Source organism: Dryas octopetala, chromosome 7, assembly GCF_963921425.1.
Source record: "Dryas octopetala chromosome 7, drDryOcto1.1, whole genome shotgun sequence".
In the NCBI taxonomy this organism is placed as follows: Eukaryota; Viridiplantae; Streptophyta; class Magnoliopsida; order Rosales; family Rosaceae; genus Dryas; species Dryas octopetala.
Genome location: NC_141372.1, coordinates 2911211 through 2931452, shown reverse-complemented (window position 1 = coordinate 2931452; position 20242 = coordinate 2911211). Strand labels below are relative to the sequence as shown.

At 36.2% G+C, this 20242-nt stretch overlaps 4 protein-coding genes across 5 annotated transcripts; all 4 read right to left on the bottom strand.

Moving 5' to 3' along the window:
• Nucleotides 1-149: 149 nt before the first annotated feature.
• On the bottom strand, nucleotides 150-1660 carry LOC147278473 (hybrid signal transduction histidine kinase M-like protein). Its single transcript, XM_086250052.1, has 2 exons — nucleotides 1181-1660; nucleotides 150-736 (listed from the first exon to the last, which is right to left on the bottom strand). The coding sequence occupies exons 1-2, from the start codon at nucleotides 1456-1458 to the stop codon at nucleotides 265-267; spliced, it is 750 nt and encodes a 249-aa protein (XP_086106178.1). The 5' UTR covers nucleotides 1459-1660; the 3' UTR covers nucleotides 150-264.
• A 1933-nt stretch (nucleotides 1661-3593) lies between these two features.
• Nucleotides 3594-5812, bottom strand: GH9A4 (glycosyl hydrolase 9A4). Its single transcript, XM_086250181.1, has 7 exons — nucleotides 5600-5812; nucleotides 5260-5472; nucleotides 4944-5144; nucleotides 4659-4736; nucleotides 4395-4544; nucleotides 4187-4295; nucleotides 3594-4084 (listed from the first exon to the last, which is right to left on the bottom strand). The coding sequence occupies exons 1-7, from the start codon at nucleotides 5810-5812 to the stop codon at nucleotides 3594-3596; spliced, it is 1455 nt and encodes a 484-aa protein (XP_086106307.1).
• Nucleotides 5813-6897: 1085 nt separating this feature from the next.
• On the bottom strand, nucleotides 6898-11346 carry FAP2 (Chalcone-flavanone isomerase family protein). Of its 2 annotated transcripts, XM_086250433.1 has the most exons (11): nucleotides 11076-11346; nucleotides 9849-10463; nucleotides 9532-9739; nucleotides 9265-9340; nucleotides 9066-9168; nucleotides 8715-8783; nucleotides 8111-8147; nucleotides 7947-8021; nucleotides 7816-7867; nucleotides 7515-7559; nucleotides 6898-7372 (listed from the first exon to the last, which is right to left on the bottom strand). In XM_086250433.1, exons 2-11 carry the CDS (start codon nucleotides 10364-10366, stop codon nucleotides 7275-7277), a joined length of 1281 nt encoding a protein of 426 aa, XP_086106559.1. In that variant the 5' UTR covers nucleotides 10367-10463; nucleotides 11076-11346; the 3' UTR covers nucleotides 6898-7274. The 2 variants fall into 2 exon arrangements, with proteins under 2 accessions (XP_086106559.1, XP_086106560.1); XM_086250434.1 differs by lacking the exon at nucleotides 8715-8783.
• Nucleotides 11347-14594: 3248 nt separating this feature from the next.
• On the bottom strand, nucleotides 14595-20167 carry LOC147278470 (G protein alpha subunit 1). The gene is made up of 14 exons (XM_086249546.1): nucleotides 19721-20167; nucleotides 18952-19126; nucleotides 18768-18840; nucleotides 18385-18422; nucleotides 18214-18303; nucleotides 17968-18039; nucleotides 17639-17746; nucleotides 17391-17492; nucleotides 17190-17245; nucleotides 16872-17006; nucleotides 16182-16275; nucleotides 15994-16053; nucleotides 15829-15908; nucleotides 14595-14938 (listed from the first exon to the last, which is right to left on the bottom strand). The coding sequence occupies exons 2-14, from the start codon at nucleotides 19036-19038 to the stop codon at nucleotides 14761-14763; spliced, it is 1173 nt and encodes a 390-aa protein (XP_086105672.1). The 5' UTR covers nucleotides 19039-19126; nucleotides 19721-20167; the 3' UTR covers nucleotides 14595-14760.
• Nucleotides 20168-20242: the final 75 nt, after the last annotated feature.

The following is a 20242-nucleotide window of genomic DNA, read 5'->3' as shown; positions in this document are numbered from 1 at the left end:
CGTCGGTAACTCTTTACCATAATCCATTACCTCAATGATTCGATGAGAAGAGGTCCCCTTCTCAGACTCCAATCTTGAACATATTTGTGTCAAAACAAATGGAATGGATTGCGTGACAGTTCCATTATGTGTTTTACTCGTTAAACAAGTATAGAAAATTCACCAAATTTGAAAGTTGTACCTTACATTCTTGGTGAAGATTAAACCCAAAAAAAGACCATTTCCTGGCAAGCTCTTTTGCCAAGAATATTGGCGTGTGCCTAGTTAGTCTAACATATTTGATTTTGTAGGAAAGAAGCGAGACGCCGTATTTGCAGTTGCAGAAGTGGCACTATCTTGCAAATCGGCCATTGACAATGACCGGCAAGCAATGTGATTTACGCGTGGGTAGCGTGGTGGAAGAGCTCGTGGCGGGGACCTTGAATTGGACTCCTCGCTTGCACTGCTGGTACTGGTTTCAGGGCTGGTGCTCGATGCATCAACTGCCAAAGCGAATGTGCTTCTACATGAAGTGATCGGCCTCGTCCTAGTCTTTGATATGCCGCCCCCATTACTTCTCAGCAGGGAATTTCGGTTCTTGTCCCAGATGAGATTAGAGGCAACAAGGTTCCTGCGTTTTCTGCTATACGCATTATCTGGTTTTGCAATGTCTTTAATGGAGGAACAAGAGCAAGAGGCCTCTGCCAGACTTGTGAAGGACTTGGATTTGTAGTTGTAGAATTTCGAGATGCCTCTCCTGCATTAACCCATTTAATTTTCATTTCATCAGTCAATTGGCCCAATACAATAATCTTCATCTTCATGTTCATCCACGATATATGCCCTTTAGTAATGGCATACCAGCTCATATTACGTAATCAGTAATACAACAGGCCCCCATCTCATAAAAAAAAAATATATATATATATGTAGAAATTAATAAGTTATTCAACCTATGCAAATTCGAGGATTTAATTTGAAACAATATTGATTTCAAAACCAATCTTCGCTCGTATTTAATTAAGAGAATCAATACCTAATAAGTAATAACCCAAATTAAGCAATTATTTTAATGAATTATATCGTTTTCTTTGCTGTGATCCGGAGAAAACCCAGGAGAGAAATGAAAAAAAAAAAAAAAAAAAAAAACGAAATCTGAAAAGATTGGAGAATGGAGATGACTCTGGTTTTAAGTTGTAACCTCATAGGTAAGACCTCCTCCAAGGCGTTCATCATTTCCAAAGAACCTTTATACGAGCTCTGAGCCTCGTCCCCACAAACCTCGCCGTCATCCGAAGACGGTGTCCCCGACACATCGCTGTTGTTCCCGATCGACGACGACGACGAAGAAGAGACCGCCTCCTCGCCGACGGGGACTCTTCGGTCGTCGGGCGACTCGAAAAGCATCCCAAATCCGTGTGCGAAGCCAGAGGAGGATACGATGCCGATCCTGGTGTTGCCATCCAATGCGATCGACATGATCGCTGCTAAAAGGTTGTAGACAGAGAGAGGGAGAGAGAGAGAGGTCGGTAAGTTGGTATTGTAATGGAGGATCGATCAAGATGAGCCGCAGATCTTTTGGTGTTGTCCAGAGAACACAACTAGATTTGCCGGAGGAGAGATATATCGTATGGTATTTATGTTTATTTATTCGTCCATCTATTCTTTGTTTATTTCTTCTAATTGTAGCTTTAGGTGATTCAGTGGATAATAATTGATTAATTAGTATTGATTACAGGATAATGGACTTAAATAATCTGTTCTACACTTCTACTTTATTAGTGAATATATGACGGTACTGCGAAGCCAGCAAAGACTCGGCCTTATCCTTATTGCTTCCCCCGCTGGACGTACCTTACAATATTTGCAATGAGCTGTTATCTGCTGCACCCTTCCCATCATATTTAACTTACAACCTTTTTTGTTTTGGTTTTTTGGAAAGTCTACTTAAAATGGTATCCTCATTCCAATTAGATGAATGTTAGTAATAGTGAGTCGTGACACACATCATACCTGCACGAATGAATAACCATTTTACGTGATATGTGATATATGCAGTATGCTATAGTAGTATATAATTAATGGTTAATTTGATCATAAAACAATTTTAATTTTCATAGATACTATGATAGAGAGACTCTTTCATAAGATATACCCCAATAAAATATGTCTCATAAAAGATTTAATCTGTTATAATAGGATGATGTATAAAAACTAAAAAGAATAAAAAACCAAAAATTAAAATTAACATGTATAAAATAGTAATTGATTTATAAGAAAACTAGCTCCAATATATATGTAAAAAAACCAAACATTTTTCTTAAGAAGAAGGCATTTTCAACATTACAAGAACATTGGTGTGCCATGAAGAATACCATTGAGTTGCTATGTACACGGGTTTTTAAAATTTTTTTAAATAATGGGTGAATTGATTTTTCATTACATTAGAAAAAATTGAACACCTTATTAATTATAGATTCTAACTCACTTTTCTTTACATAAGAATGCCAACCTCGACAAAAAAAGAACTGCCTAACGGCCCTAACAGTTTTTACCGCGTGCATGGGCATTAAAGGATACACGTGGAATAATCTAGAGGGTTAGAGGGAGGAGATATGACACGTGGCATTATTGGAAGAAAGTTTTTAGGCCTCGTGAGTGGGAGGGCTTATCCGGATGAGTGGGAACCACCCACCATCTTGAACCCACTTTGGAATTTCGGATAAGATCATTGTCTGCCCATCTCTGGCTTTTGGCCGGGTATTTCTCTTTATGACTAGGCATCACTCAGCCGACCTAATTAACTGGTTTAATTGGAGTCAAAGCTAGCTGATAAAGGATCGGCGAACACGTGGCAAGCAGATAATCCAATGATCAGAAAGCAAGCCGTGCTTTTTCTCATAAACCTAAAACAAACATGATAAATATCAATCCGCCACATGCATCTTGCTACTTGTTTAAGTCATTATCCCCACCGACCACTCACATTGTCTCTGACTCTCTAGGCTAATCGTTTTCAAATCACATTGTTGAATCCACAAGTAAATTTGATTCGATCACACTCCAGCTAACACGTTCTTTTTCATCAAATTAAGAACGAAAATGCCACGTTGATAAAAAACGAGTTCCACAAATAGTTCATATACAGTTTACAACATTACACACATAAAAGCAAATAAAAAAAATTAAATTATCAATTAATTATTGATTTAGTAATATATTCTTTAAAAATATTAAAATGGTTGTCGAATTTGAGACCCCTCTCACGTTATAAAAAGAAATACACTTAATCAATAACTAGTTTCTATCATGTATGTAATTTCATATTTGACATTTCATTTTATACTATAGCAACAAAATTTTGTGCTTTAAAACTTTTTTTCATCTTAGTGAATAAGTTAGTTTATATTAATACATAGGACAAAATAATGATATGTATCCATACATAGAAATGATATTCCTTCCATTAACTAATGAATCAAAGCTATACACATCTCATTGAGAGAGAGAGAGAGGCTGACATGCATTCCATGCATAAAGCCCATTATTACGAAGCAATTAAGCAAATGTCATATACGTACACAATTACACATATATGCATGCAGTAGTTGCAGTTAGGCAGTATGCTTGGCTGCAAGCTTTGCCAGGGGTGCAACTGCGAGTGAATTGATGTACGTGCATGGCTCAGTGTACTCCCCTAACCAACGCTTGTCCTTGAAGTTATCGAACCTGTCCGGTCCACCCATAATGGCACCAGTCAGCTCATTAGGGTTCGGTGCATCCTTGTGGAAAAACCCGAAGCTCATGGGGCAGCTCACCGACTTGCCTGCTTGGTCCATCGGGATCGAAGCGCCTCTGTGGTGCGGTTGTTGCGGCGGGTTGACTCCGAACCCGACCATGTACGACCTTCCATTAGGGTTTGCCCCTAACAAGTAATCCATCTGTTGCTTTGCAAAGTTAAGTAGGTGAGCCGAATCATAGACTTTGCCTCCACAATTAATTTTCTGGTTGTGTTGGGCCAGCAAGTCGCCGTAGACGAGGAACAACATAGCCGTTCCAGTGACGTATTGGCTGTTGGCTCCATTTCTTATGTGAATCATACCAGCTGATCGATTATTATGTTGTCAGATTATTCATTTCAATAACAAGTAAAATCCACCAACTATTTAAAAATGTATAATTTTAGAGTGACAATATAATATTTTACCTGGAGTGGTTTTAATTTGGTTGTAAGGGCTGTCAGGAATGTTTGAGCAGATATAATTGTCAGCCTGAGTCTTGAAGTTTACTAAGCTCTTTTCTCCTTCAAAATACAGCTTCAATATTGGGAAAAATATATGTATTAATTTCTATAACCAAGTAATTAAGACTAATTAATTAATTAAGTTAATTAGGTAAATGTACGTATTTTATACCTTGGTGAGAAGGATTTGAGCACCAGCATATTTAAGGTCCCAGCTAAACTCAGCAACAGGAGCGCTGATGGCTTCTTCTTCAATGTACTTCAAATACATGGGCTTCCTTGTGGCATAATATAACCATGTGGCGGCCCACAATAGCTCATCCTATACATGCATTTGATCCAACCCAACAACCATTAACGTACGTACTAATTTCAAATTAATAAATTCTACTTTAACGTATATAATAAATCAAATTATTAGACACAAGAAAATTACATTGAAGCCCGAGCATGAGCAGTAGAAAGGGCATTCTCCGTCGAAAGTTCCTTTATGCGCTTTAGCCAATTGAAAAAGCTACATACAAAACAAAAATATGAAAAGAATAATTAGAAGATATATATATTTCACCTAGCTAAGCACACAAGAAATCAATTAATAAATGAAATCAAAATTAACATATACAGGGATGCTTTAATTGAGGATGTTCTAGTTTAAAAAATAATAATAGTAATATCGACAACGTAATTTAATGATGAGGAGAGTTGATATATGTATAATTACGAGTTTGGCTTTGTTGAGGAGACTACGAGCATAGGCACGGTCTGTGCCTCTAAATACAATTGAAGAAGCAGCCATGGCTGCTGCAGTTTCGGCAGCAAGTTCTGTCCCGGGTGTTTTGTCATCGATCTGCAACACAGTTCTCGGTGTCTGCATATCTTCTGGTCTCGCCCAACATACATGGTCCTGCTGAGGGTCTCCCACCTTCAAATAAATACAATATGCATCAGCACGTACTAAATTACTAATTATATATATATAGTTCAAAATTAAATATATATTAATTGAGTAAATTAATACCATATTGGTAATTTTGTACCTGAACGTACAATCGGTTCTTTTTGGAACTGGCTTTCAAGAAATAATCCGTGCCCCATTTGATGGCAGCTCGAACGTTTTCCAATTCTCCAGTCGCCGCCAGCTCGTTGTTGTAAAAGAGGGCGGCCCATGAAAGAGTTGTAACCGTGAAAGCCATCGGAAAACCATACTTCACGTTGTCGCCGGCATCATAATATCCTCCGGCAAGGTCCACCTGCATGCATTAATTAACTATCACAAACATGTACGTACGTTTATATACATTCATTATTCAAATACCTTACATGTTACATGTAAGGTAACATGTGACATATATATATATATATTTCATAGTTTCATACGTTTGCGAGTTTTCCATCGTCAAGTGCCGAGTCTCCTCTCCAAGCAGGTCTATGATTGGGAGGGAGTTTTCCGGATCTCTGTGCCTCGAGGAAAATAATGGACTTTGTGAGGGCTTCTTGGTAATTAAAATTGTGACCGTGAACGGCAACCAGAAGACCTTGAAAGAGAGCAAGCCATGCCACGATGGCGGCAGCTTTTACATGCGTGCCCATGTATTATCGACCAAGCTGGATCGATCAAAAGGAAGATCAATTTCTAAATTGATTCAAACCCAATTAATCAAACCTATTAATGAAAACCTAATGATCGATATCTGCATTTGCATGCATGCGCTGCATTAATAATCATATAAATTTAGCAAAGGGAGAAAAATTAAGTGGTTGTGTTTAATTTTCTGTTTGGAGGTTTACTTGTTTTAGAAAGCACGTATAATTAGATATGAGGTGGTGGATATAGCTATAGTTTTGTGTTGATGGCGGGTAAACGTGGGGTTGGAAACCATTTTGATATGAGTTTTACTGTAATCACAAGTTGATGTACATATAACATGATGGACGGCAAATGTTTACCAAAAAAAAAAAAAGAGATGTCCTCGCGAACTCTAAACTTATCATAGTTAATCCGAACTCTTGGTCCCTTTTCCTCTGTAAAACACCTTGAGTAGTGATTACAGTCTTGCTTGGTAACCATATAACCAAGAATCGGCAGAGGCCAAGCAATTTCAAGCAGTTGACGAAGTTAATGTATTTCCAACTTGGATCTCAAAGTTGTTTCTTATTTCTAATTGACCCATGTAGTGGTGATTCAAATAAGAATGATATTCTTGAAAACAGGATCATTCGTAAACTCACTGAATTAAGGAAGATCAGTGGGTTCACGAATCCCACATCAAAAACTTGAGGAAACAATGAGTGGAGAGCTTAAAAACAATCTACAGCAGTGGCCTGGCCCACCCTCCGAACTTATGTTAAAGGATTTATTTAAGTTCTTCAGCCCAATTTTTGGCCCAAAAAAAATAAAAGTTCTTAGGCCCAATTGACTTTGGGTCACAAGCTTTGTTTAGGTTTTGGGCCACAAACTGTTTTATTTATTGGTAACAAATGATGTTGTGACAATTGGTAACAAATGTGTTGTGAATATATTAGACAAGTGAAACTGAATTGGAGAATTTGGAGGGATGTCAAAACTAGTGAATAGATAGATCTACACGCTCTTGCAAAGAAAACCATTTGGGGATAGTATGCCTTTTTTCAATTTTTAATGCCAAAATATTCGTATGCTATTTATACAATTGTACTTTTAAGTAGCTACATTTGGAATATAATTATATAAGGGAATGAGAGAACCACACTTTCCCGTGTTGAAAGATTACAAAAGAAATCTGATAGGGACTACCATCTCTAACATATGCAAATCCCCAGCAAATAGCTACAACAAATTGCAGACTGGTATGCTAATAATGTCCTAATATCCCGTGAGACCCCAACCAAGGCCTTAAAATGTTTGCAGCAGACTCACTGTAATGCTTTCCGGTCACATTGACATCTTTGGCGGCCGACGCTGTTGAGCTTAAGTGCATGCAAACTGAAAATACAGCTAAATAATCAGCAGTTCAACACATCAGTGACCACTTGGCCATTGAAAAAGTGAGGCAATGGAGACAAATGAACCATTTCAGCAACTTCTAATAATATTAACAACGTTTCTGCCAATCTCTTCTTTCGTTTGCTCTGACACGGGAACATCTCCAAGGTACATATCAAAGAAAGCCCCTGAAAGTACAATTGTCCATTAGATATTTATCCCCAGAAAAGTATATGATTCGATCCTACTTCACGTTTCATGGAGAGATATAAAACTGTAACAAGGAGAACAATGAAATAAACAAATGGATAAAAAGGAGAATTCACTTACTGCACAGATCCTTGCTGTGGACTGCTCCAATCTGATTACCTCCAACTGCAAAATCAATGTTGCACCATTAATATATGAAATCCAAAATTTCATACAAAATGCTAAGCATAATTTTGAACTGGTAAATTCGAGCATTAGCAGCAAAGTAGAAAAGAAAGGGAATAGAACTGGGAAGCAGGGGAGGGCTCTGGGGTCTTTTCAAGCTGTATACTTTACGCTTGAATTGAAGTCATCATGGTTACTTCATGACACAAGTATTGGTATCAAGCATATATAAACGTTCAAAGCAATCACCACTCACTTTTAGTAATTAATTTTCCATCAGCTGTTCGTTGGAAATCAATTGTTGTTCCCTGAAATATTTCAAAGAGTTATATGTAATTCAGTGATCACTTGATATAGAAAAGAAATGCAAGAGTACTATAGTATCACCGCTGGCAACGGAATATCTTGTGTGAAGTTTGAACTAAAAGTTCTTAGGCAATGATAGTCGGTCACTGGGTTTGTCTGGCAAAAGAGTCAACAAAAATGACAAGAATTAGCAAATACCAGATCAGAAACACAAATAAGAGATTCTAGAAAGGGAGATGATTTACCTTTGCTAATCGGGCTCGAAGGGATTTCTCAAAGGCACTGCATCAAGTATCATTAAAAGCACATAAATGAGAATCACTAAATTTCAATTTTCAGCATTGTTGTAACATGTATATTAACCATAGCAAGGAAGGAACAAATCTAACTCAGCTGAAGCTCAGTTAGGTACCATGGTAAATTAACTTGCAGTATCAGTCTTTGGCTTCGGATAGTGAATGAGATAAGAACTTGTAAAAATTCTAGCCCATACATCTAATGCCTATATTTATCCCACAGTACAGCAGGCTAAGCCATTCAAATTCAACTCAACTCACAAATTTTCTCAGACACCACCCATTTCATGATTTCCAGTTAAGCTCATCCAAGGCACTATGAAATATGGAGCTAGCACAATGCTAACCAAAATGGTATCATAACAATGATGATCTGGGACAGGAGAAGCTATGCACACTCAGCTAACCGAGCTATTAATGTTTAATAACAGAAATAAGTTTTTGAGGAATTATAGTGACAAATCTCAAGATAGTTCTATGTCTCGATTATAATAAAGGCATCCAAACCCATGTAAGTACCCACGGCTAAGTCGTGAACAGAAATATAACTTACTCTTTCACAGTATTGATTTTCATCCCATTGCAGTTTACCACAAGCCTAACTGTCATGTCAATATCCTCTCTGTAGGCCAAAAGAAAAGGCAAAAGTGACAAAAAGTTTAACCAAATCCAGGAAACTGAGTAGCAGAGCCATGAAAATCAATTGAATAAATTGACCATTAGCATGACTCCTTATATGCCAACTCAGGTTTGGAAAGAAATTAGAAAAAAAAAAAAAATATATATATATATAGTAATAATTGGAAACTCCTCTTCTCTCTAGTTGATAATTCTTATCAACCTTAAAAAATGTACATGAAAAATAGACAAAAATACGTGGGGTTTAGCATGACAGTGTAAGTACCTGAGAAGATCCTCATAAAAATCTTGGCGTTTGTTTAGTTCATCAGCTGAAATAGAAGAATATTTTGGACCCAATTTCTTGCAGACAGAGTAAGGATGAATATCTATATAAAAAGAATAAATAAATAATACACCGAGTAAGATAATGGATGTGAAAAATATTGCAGATTTGAAAGTGATAAGAAATACTAATAACTTACAAAAACCAAACGCATAGACCTTCAGAGATTTTATTTTAATTATTGTCATTGTTCTGGATCCAGTTCCCACAAGGACCTGATATGGATTTACACAATGTCAATAATATATTACATAATTGAGATTATGTGAACATTAAACACATAGCTGGCTCTGCCTATTGCACAAAACTGCAAAGCTAGCTCTATAAGTTATGCTTCCATGATAGTTTTTGCACATGCACACACACTCACACAAATAGAAACAAAGATAGGGTTCCATGTGATAACCTCTGAATTTAAACTGGAATTATTCACTCCAGTTAAAATATTGTCCAAAACTGTAGGAAACTCGATGCCAGTTCTAGGCTCCACTGCATGCCTTCTCCAGTTCAAGTTAGTAAGAGGTAGACCTGCACATCCTTGACTGCCAACCTCACAAGGCCTTTGATCCATGACACCAGCATTATCCAATGGAACAGCCAGCACCTTTGAAGATCTGGTGGAAGATAACAAAGAATAGAGTTTTCTAGTCAATATCAAAAACAGAACCCGGGAAAAATTTTGCACTTTAATCTGCTTACTTTGTGAAAGATTTAATAACTTACAAGTTTTCTATAGGTGGTACAAGTGCAGCAGCTAAGGAGAGCATGTGATATGAATGTAGCTTTTCAGATTCTCTGTTTAGGAGTTGCATTACAAAAGCCGAAATCTTTCCAAAAACCACCGGGTTGGTGGCAGATTCTCCTTTTGATCCAAAACTGAAGTGAAATCCTTTAAGCTTTTGTCTACTAGAAGTAATATGTTTAACTTGGGAAGAAGATTTGGAGCTTCCAGGTTTAGAACCATGCACATTACCCGCTATCTCCCTAGTAACATTTGTAGTGGGTCCACTAGTGAGGAAAAATAGAAAAGCACCAGCAAGCTTAGAAATGCGATTAAATGCTCCTTCAAGAGCTAAGCTTCCAGGGACGTGAAAGTGTCTACACTGGTGGAATGAATTGTCCATAAATGAACTGATCTGTGAAAACACATGACCCCCAAAACTATGCAAAATGAGAGGCTCCACAGGGAAGTTGTGCGGAGACCCTTCATCAAGATCAATACCAAACCAATTATTCTTCATGTTTTGTTATGTCCTACAATTGTACCAGAACTGGCACTTAAAACGTCCCCAACAGGAAATTGAGTGAAAGATATCAATCAAGACACATACGTTACACCTGCACAAAGTCACAATGAAAAAATTCTATCATTTCAGATTATTGAAAAGCATTTACAGGGCAGGTCAGAAAAGAAAACATCCGTACATAACAATGCTATAAGATACAGTATGAATACAACATTAAAAAGAAACGTTACGTCCAGTTTAGAAATGTTGTTTTGGGGGTTAATATAGCTTAAAAATACTTTACATCAACTTCATATTGATTCGTATATGATGCAAAGAATTCGATATGAAATGGGTCCAATTCGTAATTCAAGACCCCTTAAAAAATCGACTTTGCTCCTCATGACAACAATTTGAAATCCAGCTGAAACCCAAAATTATATGAAAATGCAACGTAAATATCACAGCTTTTCTTTTAAATAAATTTCTGTGATCCCATAGACGAAACGAAACAAACTCTACCAATTCACCTCTTTTTTATCCTTCAAAATAATTAAAGAAAATTGAAAAGAAAAGGGAATGCATGAAAATGGATTTGGAAAGCACTTTTTTTTGGCATTCCCTTTTGCTTCCTGTTCTGTTTCCTTTTCCTCATTATTCTCAAGAACCAAACAGAAAGTAAAAGCCCGGGAAAGAAAAAAGAAAAAGGAAACGAGAAAATTACCTGAGATTGCAATAAGCGAACTTCGAGGGCCAGATCAATTGGCTTCAATCTGATCTTTTGAGCTTTATGCATTAGAATGCTGGGTTTTTGTTTTTCTGTGTAATTTCCTGAATGTAGTTTAGAATTTCGGAGAGAGAAAGGAATATGCTTCGGGTATGAAACGGGAACAAGTCACAGTTGTTTCAAAAGCTTTCTTGGGTCAAAAATGGAAAACAAGAAAAGAGAGAAAATATTTTTGGCATATTAAATTGGCCTTTCCCAGTTTATTTGGGTAAAGCCACAAGGCTCTTTTCACGCTTTTTATATATATATAAACAAAACAATTTGCGCAAGTTTTCAGGTGGACGGCAAATAATAAACTAGACCTGGCAAAACTTCTCACGACCCGTTAATACGACCCGAAACGACCCGCAAATTTGCGGGTTTGGGTTGGAGCTTAATGGGTCGTGTCAAAATCGTGTTGACCCGATAACAACCCGTTAAGATAACGGGTCGTGTCAGTGCCAACCCGCGAAATCCATTAGACCCGTTAAGAATAAAGGGTATTTAAGTAATTTTATACACTTAACTAAAAAAAGCCCTAACCTAATTCAGCAATCACTAATCTATCTGATCAACACTCAGCCGCCCCTCCTCCCTGACTCACTCACTCTCTCTCTCTCTCTCACACACACACAAACTCTCAATCTCTCTTTTGGTAACTCTCAATCTCTCTTTCAGTATCTCGACAAACCCATAAGGCACTCAGGCCTCAAGCTCTCAGCCTCTCACTAATCTCTCACTAGAGCTCGGATCGAAGGCTTCGTAACCCGTCGAAGGTCTGGAGGTGACAGTTTGAGAAGAAGAGCGTGGGCTTGAAACAGAGCAGCTGTGAGTCTGGAGGCAACATCATCTGATATGTAGCAGATTCAAACTGAGCTACAAACGCCACAGTGACCCAAGGTGGGAGCTAGAGAGCATGACTTGAATTGCTTAATCGATCTACAATTAATTTGATGTGAAGTATGAGCAGCATGTGGATTATGGTCGATCGTTCTCAAGTAAAAGGTGTGTGAAAAAATTAAAGTTCCATACACTGACATCTTCCTCCAAACTAGATTGCTCATTAATTATATATAATTAAAGGCCTTGCTAGTTGCCAGCTCCTTTCCTCTGATGGATTGTACCAATGAGTTCATTCGTTTGGTAGCAATTAAATATTGCATATCTATTATTTTGGGATGTAATTTCTTGCTTTTTGAAATATATATTAATTATAATTTTATTTAAAAAATATTAATTTTCTTAACGGGTTGAATGGGTCGGGTCGTGTTCACCCGTTCTAATTCGTGTCGTGTTCGTGTTGGGATTTTTGTCACCCATTGCTTAACGGGTCGTATCGTGTCAACCGTTAAGCTTAATGGGTCGTGTTGTGTTTGACCCGAACCCGCCAAACACGACCCGTTTGCCAGGTCTAAAATAAACTATGAGATTGTGAAATGACGATTGTATCCTTTAGTTTAGGTGTCAAAGTTGTCTTCAACCTTTTCGTCTTTTCGTACACGGGTGTTCAAATCCCAGTCGGCAGAGGACTTGGGGTAGGCCAGTTGGCCAAGCAGTTGTGCTGCCCCCCCCACCTCACCGGGTTTCGATCCCCCCCTCCCCCCTCTAGACTTCTTTCCTTGCCTCCCTTTGTAACCAAAAAAAAAAATCCCAGTCGGCAGGGTTGACGGAGATCCTTTATAATAAAAAAGGGAATACAAATAGTATTATATATAGAGACGCTTGGATTTCACAGAAATATCTTCAAGAATCAAAACTTAGGTTTATTTGCCAAAAAATATATATATACAAGAGAGAGAGGAATTTGCATGTGCCGGGGATACCCTCTCTCTCTCTCTCCCTTTCTCTCTCTCTCTTCTCCTTCTTCTTTCTTTGTGACACCCTGTGTGTCACAGTGACACACAGGGAGGCAAGTTATTTTCATATACAAGAAAAGTCTTTTTCGATTGTTTTACCTGAAATTTTGGTTATTTTTTCAAGAGCTAATTAGGCTCGGAGACTGAAGGTATTTTAAAATCTATAAAAAAATAAATTTTTTAAATTATAATAAAATTATTTTAATTTATAATAAAGTCTTTTTAATTTACAAGAAAATCTTTATAATTCATAATAAAATCATTCCTTGATTTGAAGGATATTTTCACTGATTTGAAAGGTATTTTCTTTTCTAAGGTGTAGAATAGGCTTTGTAGAGACTACATGTTAGCCCAAAATTTCGGAATTAAAACATAACATAAAGCCGTCAAAAAAGAAAAATAAAATGAGTTGATTAAAAATCCTAAATTACTACCAGTTTTAGTCTAAAACATACTTATAAAATGAACTGAAATCTAAATATCTATTGTTTCAATTAGTCATGTGTCTTGCACATGTCTTATAATCATAGTTAATTTATTCTACTCACCAAGTTGAGTTGACTAAAATACTCATAACTTCAAGCCATATATTAATATTATTTGTGGAAGTCACATTATATACAAATTTGAAATAAAATAAATATACAGATATGATATTGCAACAAATAATAGTTTGGAGCACCTAATTAGAACAATAGCCAAAGTTCAGATACCAAAGTCAAAACAAATCCACAAAATAGGTTAACCTCTAAGATTTTTTAATTAAATAAGTGTAATGACAAATAGTGAGTATGAAACGGACCATGAATTCAAACATTTTAAGGGATTGTTTGAGAGTGCTTATGTAAAAAACATTTTCTCTCAATAGTGCTTTTATTAGAAGTACTTTCGTTAATAGCACATAGATTTTTTAATTAAAAATCAAAGCACTTCTTAATTGTACTTGGAAGCGTTTTTTGAGAAAGGTATGTGATTTTTTAAGTGATAGCTTCTACATAAAACGCTTCTATGTGTTTTTTATAACTCAAAAGCATACTTTTAACTTATTTTGTCGGATCCAAAAGCAAAGTTAAACAATTTTTTATTTTTTTTAGATTTAGGAAGAAGGAGAATCAAACTTGGGTGCAGAGGGACAAACTCTACGACCCTTCCAACTGTACTCCCATCAACTGAAAAATTAAACAATCCCTTAAATTGAATTCATTCTTTATGCTCAAGTACTAACAATATAAGTCAAAAAAAATTAATGACGTTTCTCATTATTTTGTTGAAGAAATTTTATAAAAATCTGGAAAGTTTGATGGTTAATTTGTAGTTCCAGCTTCTCAGGATTTCTCTGGTGGGTTTTTCTTTTGGGTCTTTTGGCCAACTAATTAGAATCAATTTGGTCGGAATCTACCTACAATGTGCTAGAATCTTATTACTTTTGACAAGTACCACATATGACACCGACCGACTTTTTCTTGTTTTATTAATGACATGGACCGACTTATTAGGTCATTCACTAACTTATTAGGTCTATGTCATACACTAATGTCGTGATAACTAAAAAAGAACATTTTTCAAAACAAAAGAACACCCATGAATATTGAATCATATCATTCATATGATATCATTTCTTGAAAGGCTCAACAATCATTTTTATATATTTTAACATGTGTCTGACACTCATAAATGGGACAGGATTTAATTGAAAATTAAATGCTAAAAATCAAGGAATCTGAGTGTTCAAAATGTGATGTTCTTCAAAATACAAACTGTCTCCCCCAGAAAAACTGGTCCCCTGGTCACAATAAACCGGCCTCGAACAGATTTCTACGTCTCAAGGTCTCATCCACAAGCTTGAATGTCTTCTTCACAAGCTTTTGATCAAGGGCAGTGGTTCTGTAGATCTTGAACACCCGGTCTACACGGTCTGGGGCAGTGCTCTGAAAATACAATTCCTCGAATTTTTTCTTCACAAACCTGAATACAAACATTTACGATGTTTATATATAACTTTTTATGACAGATTTCCAATGCTTATATATAAAGACAAAGAAATTCCAGGAAACCAACCAAGCATTCTGTAAACATTGCCATCTAGTTTCACAAACTTCTCCCACTAAATACTTTTAACTAGCCCAGCAAACCATGAGGCTGTCACCCTCACGTAGAATTATTTGGAACCCCATGCAAATTTCGTACATAGAATTTTTTAACGTGGCTTTTTTACATTTTATCTACAACTTTGGGCTCGATCTCACTTCACCACAAAAAAAAAAAGTTGTGCCAATTTACCACATAAATTAAAAATTTGTTGCAATGTACCACTTCTAACTCATTTTGTCTTGATTTTTATTAAAAATACGGGTGTTTTGGTCTGTTTCAAGTTCTTACTGTTAGAAAAAAAAAATTTTTTTTTTATACTTTACCCACTTTGACACAATAGAAAATTAACTTGAAAAGACCAAAACACCTTTATTTTCAAGGGAAATTTAGATGAAATGAGCCCAAAGTGATACATTGAACAAATTTTTAATTCAGGTGGTAAATTGACACAATGTTTTTTTTAGGTGGTGAAGTGAAATCGAGTTCAAAATTCAGGTGGGTAAAGTGTAATAAATCCTTTTAAGTTTGGGAAAAATAAAAGTAGGTCCAGGCTTGGAACACTAATAATTGAGTAGATTTGTCCATTATATTGTGTGCATCAACTACAGTCTCTATAGAATGAAATCAGTTGCAGTATGGTGAAGCTTTCAGCCAGCTATAGAGGCCACATTTTGGCAACAATTTGGAAAAAGGACAAATAGGTGGCGTTTAGTAGTTTTCTTCCTTTCATTTAAGCAAAGAACCATAAAGATGTAGATGCTTACTCGTATGCATGCTCAATTTCTTGTTTTCCTGTCGAAACTGGCTGGTAATCTTTGAACCACTCACACACGTTAAGTGGCACCTACATAATGAAAAAATATCAGCGACCCATACAAATGTTAGTTTGTTGCCAATGAATAACAGTACACTGATCTACTGATTCTTACTTTTAGAACCTTCTTCTCGAATATATCAAACTTGTTTAAAAACAGCATGAAGGACGTTTTCTGCACCCAAAAGGAAAGGGGAAAAGAGAGCACGAAATGTAAAAGAGCCAACTTGGGTTAGAGAAAAAGATGTCTCCGCAGCCACACATACGACACACGAGCATAAAGAACGTAGAAGAAAAGAAAACCTCAAAACACGGTTGCTTCAGGACCCAGTCAAAAAGTTCCTTTGTCTCCATCATTCGATTCTTGCTTTCATCCTCAAAGAGTGTTTGATCGTACCTGAAATGCAATTGTCAATGCAAGACTACTTCGGCTAGACAGGTATTTGACATTCTTATGCTGTCATGCTAGATGCTAACAGATAGCAGTGGCAATTTGTGCATTGTCAAGACTGTTAACAATTGTGAGAGTCATTCCTTTTATTTTCCCCACCCCCATTAATGGACTAGTAAAAAACTAGAAACAAAACAACCTTTACCGCCAGCATTGGCAGTTACTATGACTAATTTCATTATTGTCAATGGTTTATTCGTGGTACAAAGGAACTTTCTTAAGAGGTTTAACATTTTGACAATCCCTTGAAATAGCAGATAGTTCTTCAATGCACTTAGTAAGTTTATTCAAGAACTTGACATCCAAACAAAAATTGTTATCCCAAGGCAGCCAAAAATTCAGTCCTCCCTTGACCCTTTCCTCCCTACACCCTAAAAAGTTTTAAAAATAAAAATAAATGGCATCCACAATCAAGACATGGTCAGATATCTCTGAAAAGAATGATCATTGATTAATCAAAGATCAGGATCAATTACTACCATTCTGCACACATATGATGAAATAGTAGGTAATAGAAATTTTGAAAGCAATGATGATCTTACTCGCTAACAGCAGCACAAAATATTACAGCCGTCACACCTTCAAATAGATGGATCCATTTCCTCCTCTCGTTTCTCTGGCCTCCAACATCAAAGAGTCTATATACTTCACCACTTTTCTTATTTTCACCAACAGGGCTGCCAATCATAACCATTACTGAGTTATTTCTTTATGCATCATACTAAAACATGCACAGGTTACAAGAAAATCATGAACTAAATTGTGTTCTAAGGACATCCTTAAGTTGAATTTTGTATTAGTTCAAAAATCAGCTGATTTAGGACAGATGAGTGGCAAGGTTAGAAATAATAAATAATTACCTGAACTGGATCTCTACAACACCAGTTGTACGAACTCTTGCATAAAGAACATCCTCCTGCAATACCGAAACATGATATACAGTTTTAACTTTTCCACATTAGTGTATTTAGAAGTTCACATAGGAACCAACATATGTATTAATTTTTCTTGGACCTTCTTCATTAAGGAAACAATCAGTTACTATTTTGAACTTTAAGTACCTTGGTTGGAATGTAATTTACATCAGCTAATCTTTGGAGATTTTCCATAAAATAGTGGGCACAATCAGGAACTTGGAGTTCATTACCACGAGCATATGTTTCCTACAATTACAGAGTAGGGGTGCGTCACTTAGAAAATTGGACAAAAGACAAAAGCATATGTGCTAAATAAATGCCTTTAAAGAACTGGGAATCTAGGATTGATGTCAAACAATTGGCATATGTCATTTACATGAAGTAACAGCTACCTGAATTGCATCATCTTTCCAAAGAGTCTCTATGTCCTGTGCAAGCTCTTTAGTGAGATGCGGATAATCCAATCTGCCACCAATCTTTGACAGTTTCTCTCCAATTTCCTGATAAAGAATGCAAATTCTACTCAACATACAAGCAGTTCTATTCAAGCACAAGATTGAGCAAGCAAGAATCTTGAAAGAACAGCAAATGCATATATTGATCCTAGAGATAATCATATGTTAAAAATGCTTAAACCAAATTCCTTCAACTATTGTTAACTAAATAAAAAGACAAACCCTAGGGAGGCAATGTAATAAAAAATGAAAGGAAGAGCTCAAACCTTATTTTCACTGGATATTTCATATTTTTCTTTTTCATTCAGAGCGAGCTCCTTTGACCCATCATACAATATCTATTCAACCAGAAAATGCATACATTAAACAGAAGAATTACATTCATCTTCTTTTGCTCTGAATATAGGGGTTTGCAAGGACACTATGTTTTCTGCTATAAAGAGCTGACAGTAATACTCCTTGTATTATGCAGAAAGGGAAATAACCAACACACCCTTTCAAGTATTGCGTACTTTTATGGTCTGATACACATTGGCATGGATGACTGAGATGTAGCTCTTGAGCTCTGCCTCATCAAATCCAGTTTGAAACAAAAGCTTTATCTGAAAATAGGTCACGTGTTAATAAAAATATAATACTTTTAATGTTAGTACACAGGATGAGAAACATATACAATGTCTTGCCTGCTTAAAAATTGTGGACTTCCCTGACTCCCCAGCACCTAAAAACAAAAACAAAAAACGATCATGTTACTTGTAGAATTGAGAAATCTTTTATTATTGATAAAATAGAATTAAAATTAAAATGTGTGAAATGAACAAGGTGTAAACACAGCTGGTGCTATGCAAACCTTTTAATGCATAACAAGAAATACATAAGAAATTATATATGTTACTTCCCTTAAATTGGGAAGCATCAGCACATCATTGGTACAAGACACCTCTATGCTGCCCTCAGTTGTAAAAATGCAAGTTTTCACCCATAACAAGCTCAAACTAGTAAGCACGTCATTGCTGTGCATGTAAAATCATAACACATAAAAAGAACCCCATTAAATTATGTGTACCTAGTAAGAGAAGTTTCTGGACATGTTTTTCAGCCTTCGTTTCTTGTTCAATTCGCCTTTCAATTTCTGCAGTCTGGAAATGCATGCATTGATAGATTAGAGCCTAATAGAAAAGTGCAAAGTTACACTGATAACACTTGGTTAACAGTCGAACGAAGTTTGTATTCTATCATGCAGAATCCACCTGTTCATTCTCTTCATTGTCTGCTTCATTGTAATGCCGGTTTCTGCTACAGAGTAAGCCCATATTTTCTATTACAATAGACAGCATAGAAGATGCACAAGTCAAGCTCCACAACGTCTTAAATGTATCTTCAATTCCCTTCTGAAATGCTCATGCATAATGAGTTCAAATGAACCTAATCACAAAGCTAGATGTCAGGGAGTAATAAAGATGAGCTCGACCTCCCTGAATATACAAAACATGGGCTGAATGACCCAAAACACAACATGACAATTAGGAGACAATGCCGCATCAACACAGACAATAATAGGACATAATTTCTAGTGAAACTAAGTTAGTCTAAACTAGAAAAACATGATGTAAAGTTGCAAACCACAATGTTGTAGATGATTAGTGGGCAAATATAAAACGCCCAGATTTGTATTTGGTCTTTCACACTTCCCATAAATTAATAGACATTTTTCTTTTAAGAATTTAGCTGGACACCACTGCCTACTCGAACAAATAAAGAATGAAACTCACATTTCCAACAAATGAAAGAAAAAAAGGTAACCCATTAAAAAAACTCACTACAAAAACAACCCAAAATGTTATTCAATCAAACCCAGTTACTAACTTAAGAAATAAAAAAAAGAATTAAGCTCTCGATCTAGTGCTGTGAGATCAAAAACAGAGATCTGTTCCCAAAAACTTACCCACGGAAAAAAAAAAAAAAAAAAAAAAAAAAAAGGAAACAGAAGACAAATTAGTAAGAGCTCAAGTGAGTTACCTGAAAAGAAAAGGCCTTTCTGGGCTATGGTGTAGTCAGTGATAGCAGGAGATTCAGCTGAATCGCTGAATAAGAAGCTTTTGTATTGTTGTTAAACGAAGATAATAAATAGTGTGTTTTGGTGTGTAATTGTCAAGTATTTAATAAAAAAGTATAATTGAAGGAAACCAATGTGGGTTTGTGCAAAATTGTGGATGTATACAAATGTATGAATAGTTATGACAAAGCGAAATGGGTATCGAAGTGTTGGCTAAATCTGGAAACAGAAAAAAAAAAAAAAAAAGAAAAGAAACAGCGCCGAAAGCTGCAAAGCCTGGTGTTGATTCTTCTCTCTTCTTCACTTTCAGTCAAAGTTTAGAAAAGACAGACCCAATAAACAAAAAATATTAATTTATATATTTATATGTTATAATTTGTATAGAATATTGGTATTATCGTCTTGGGACAATACACGGTCTGTGTCTGTGACCATGGACTACATACGCTGTTGACTGGCCGTACTACTAACTCTGCTCTCTCTAT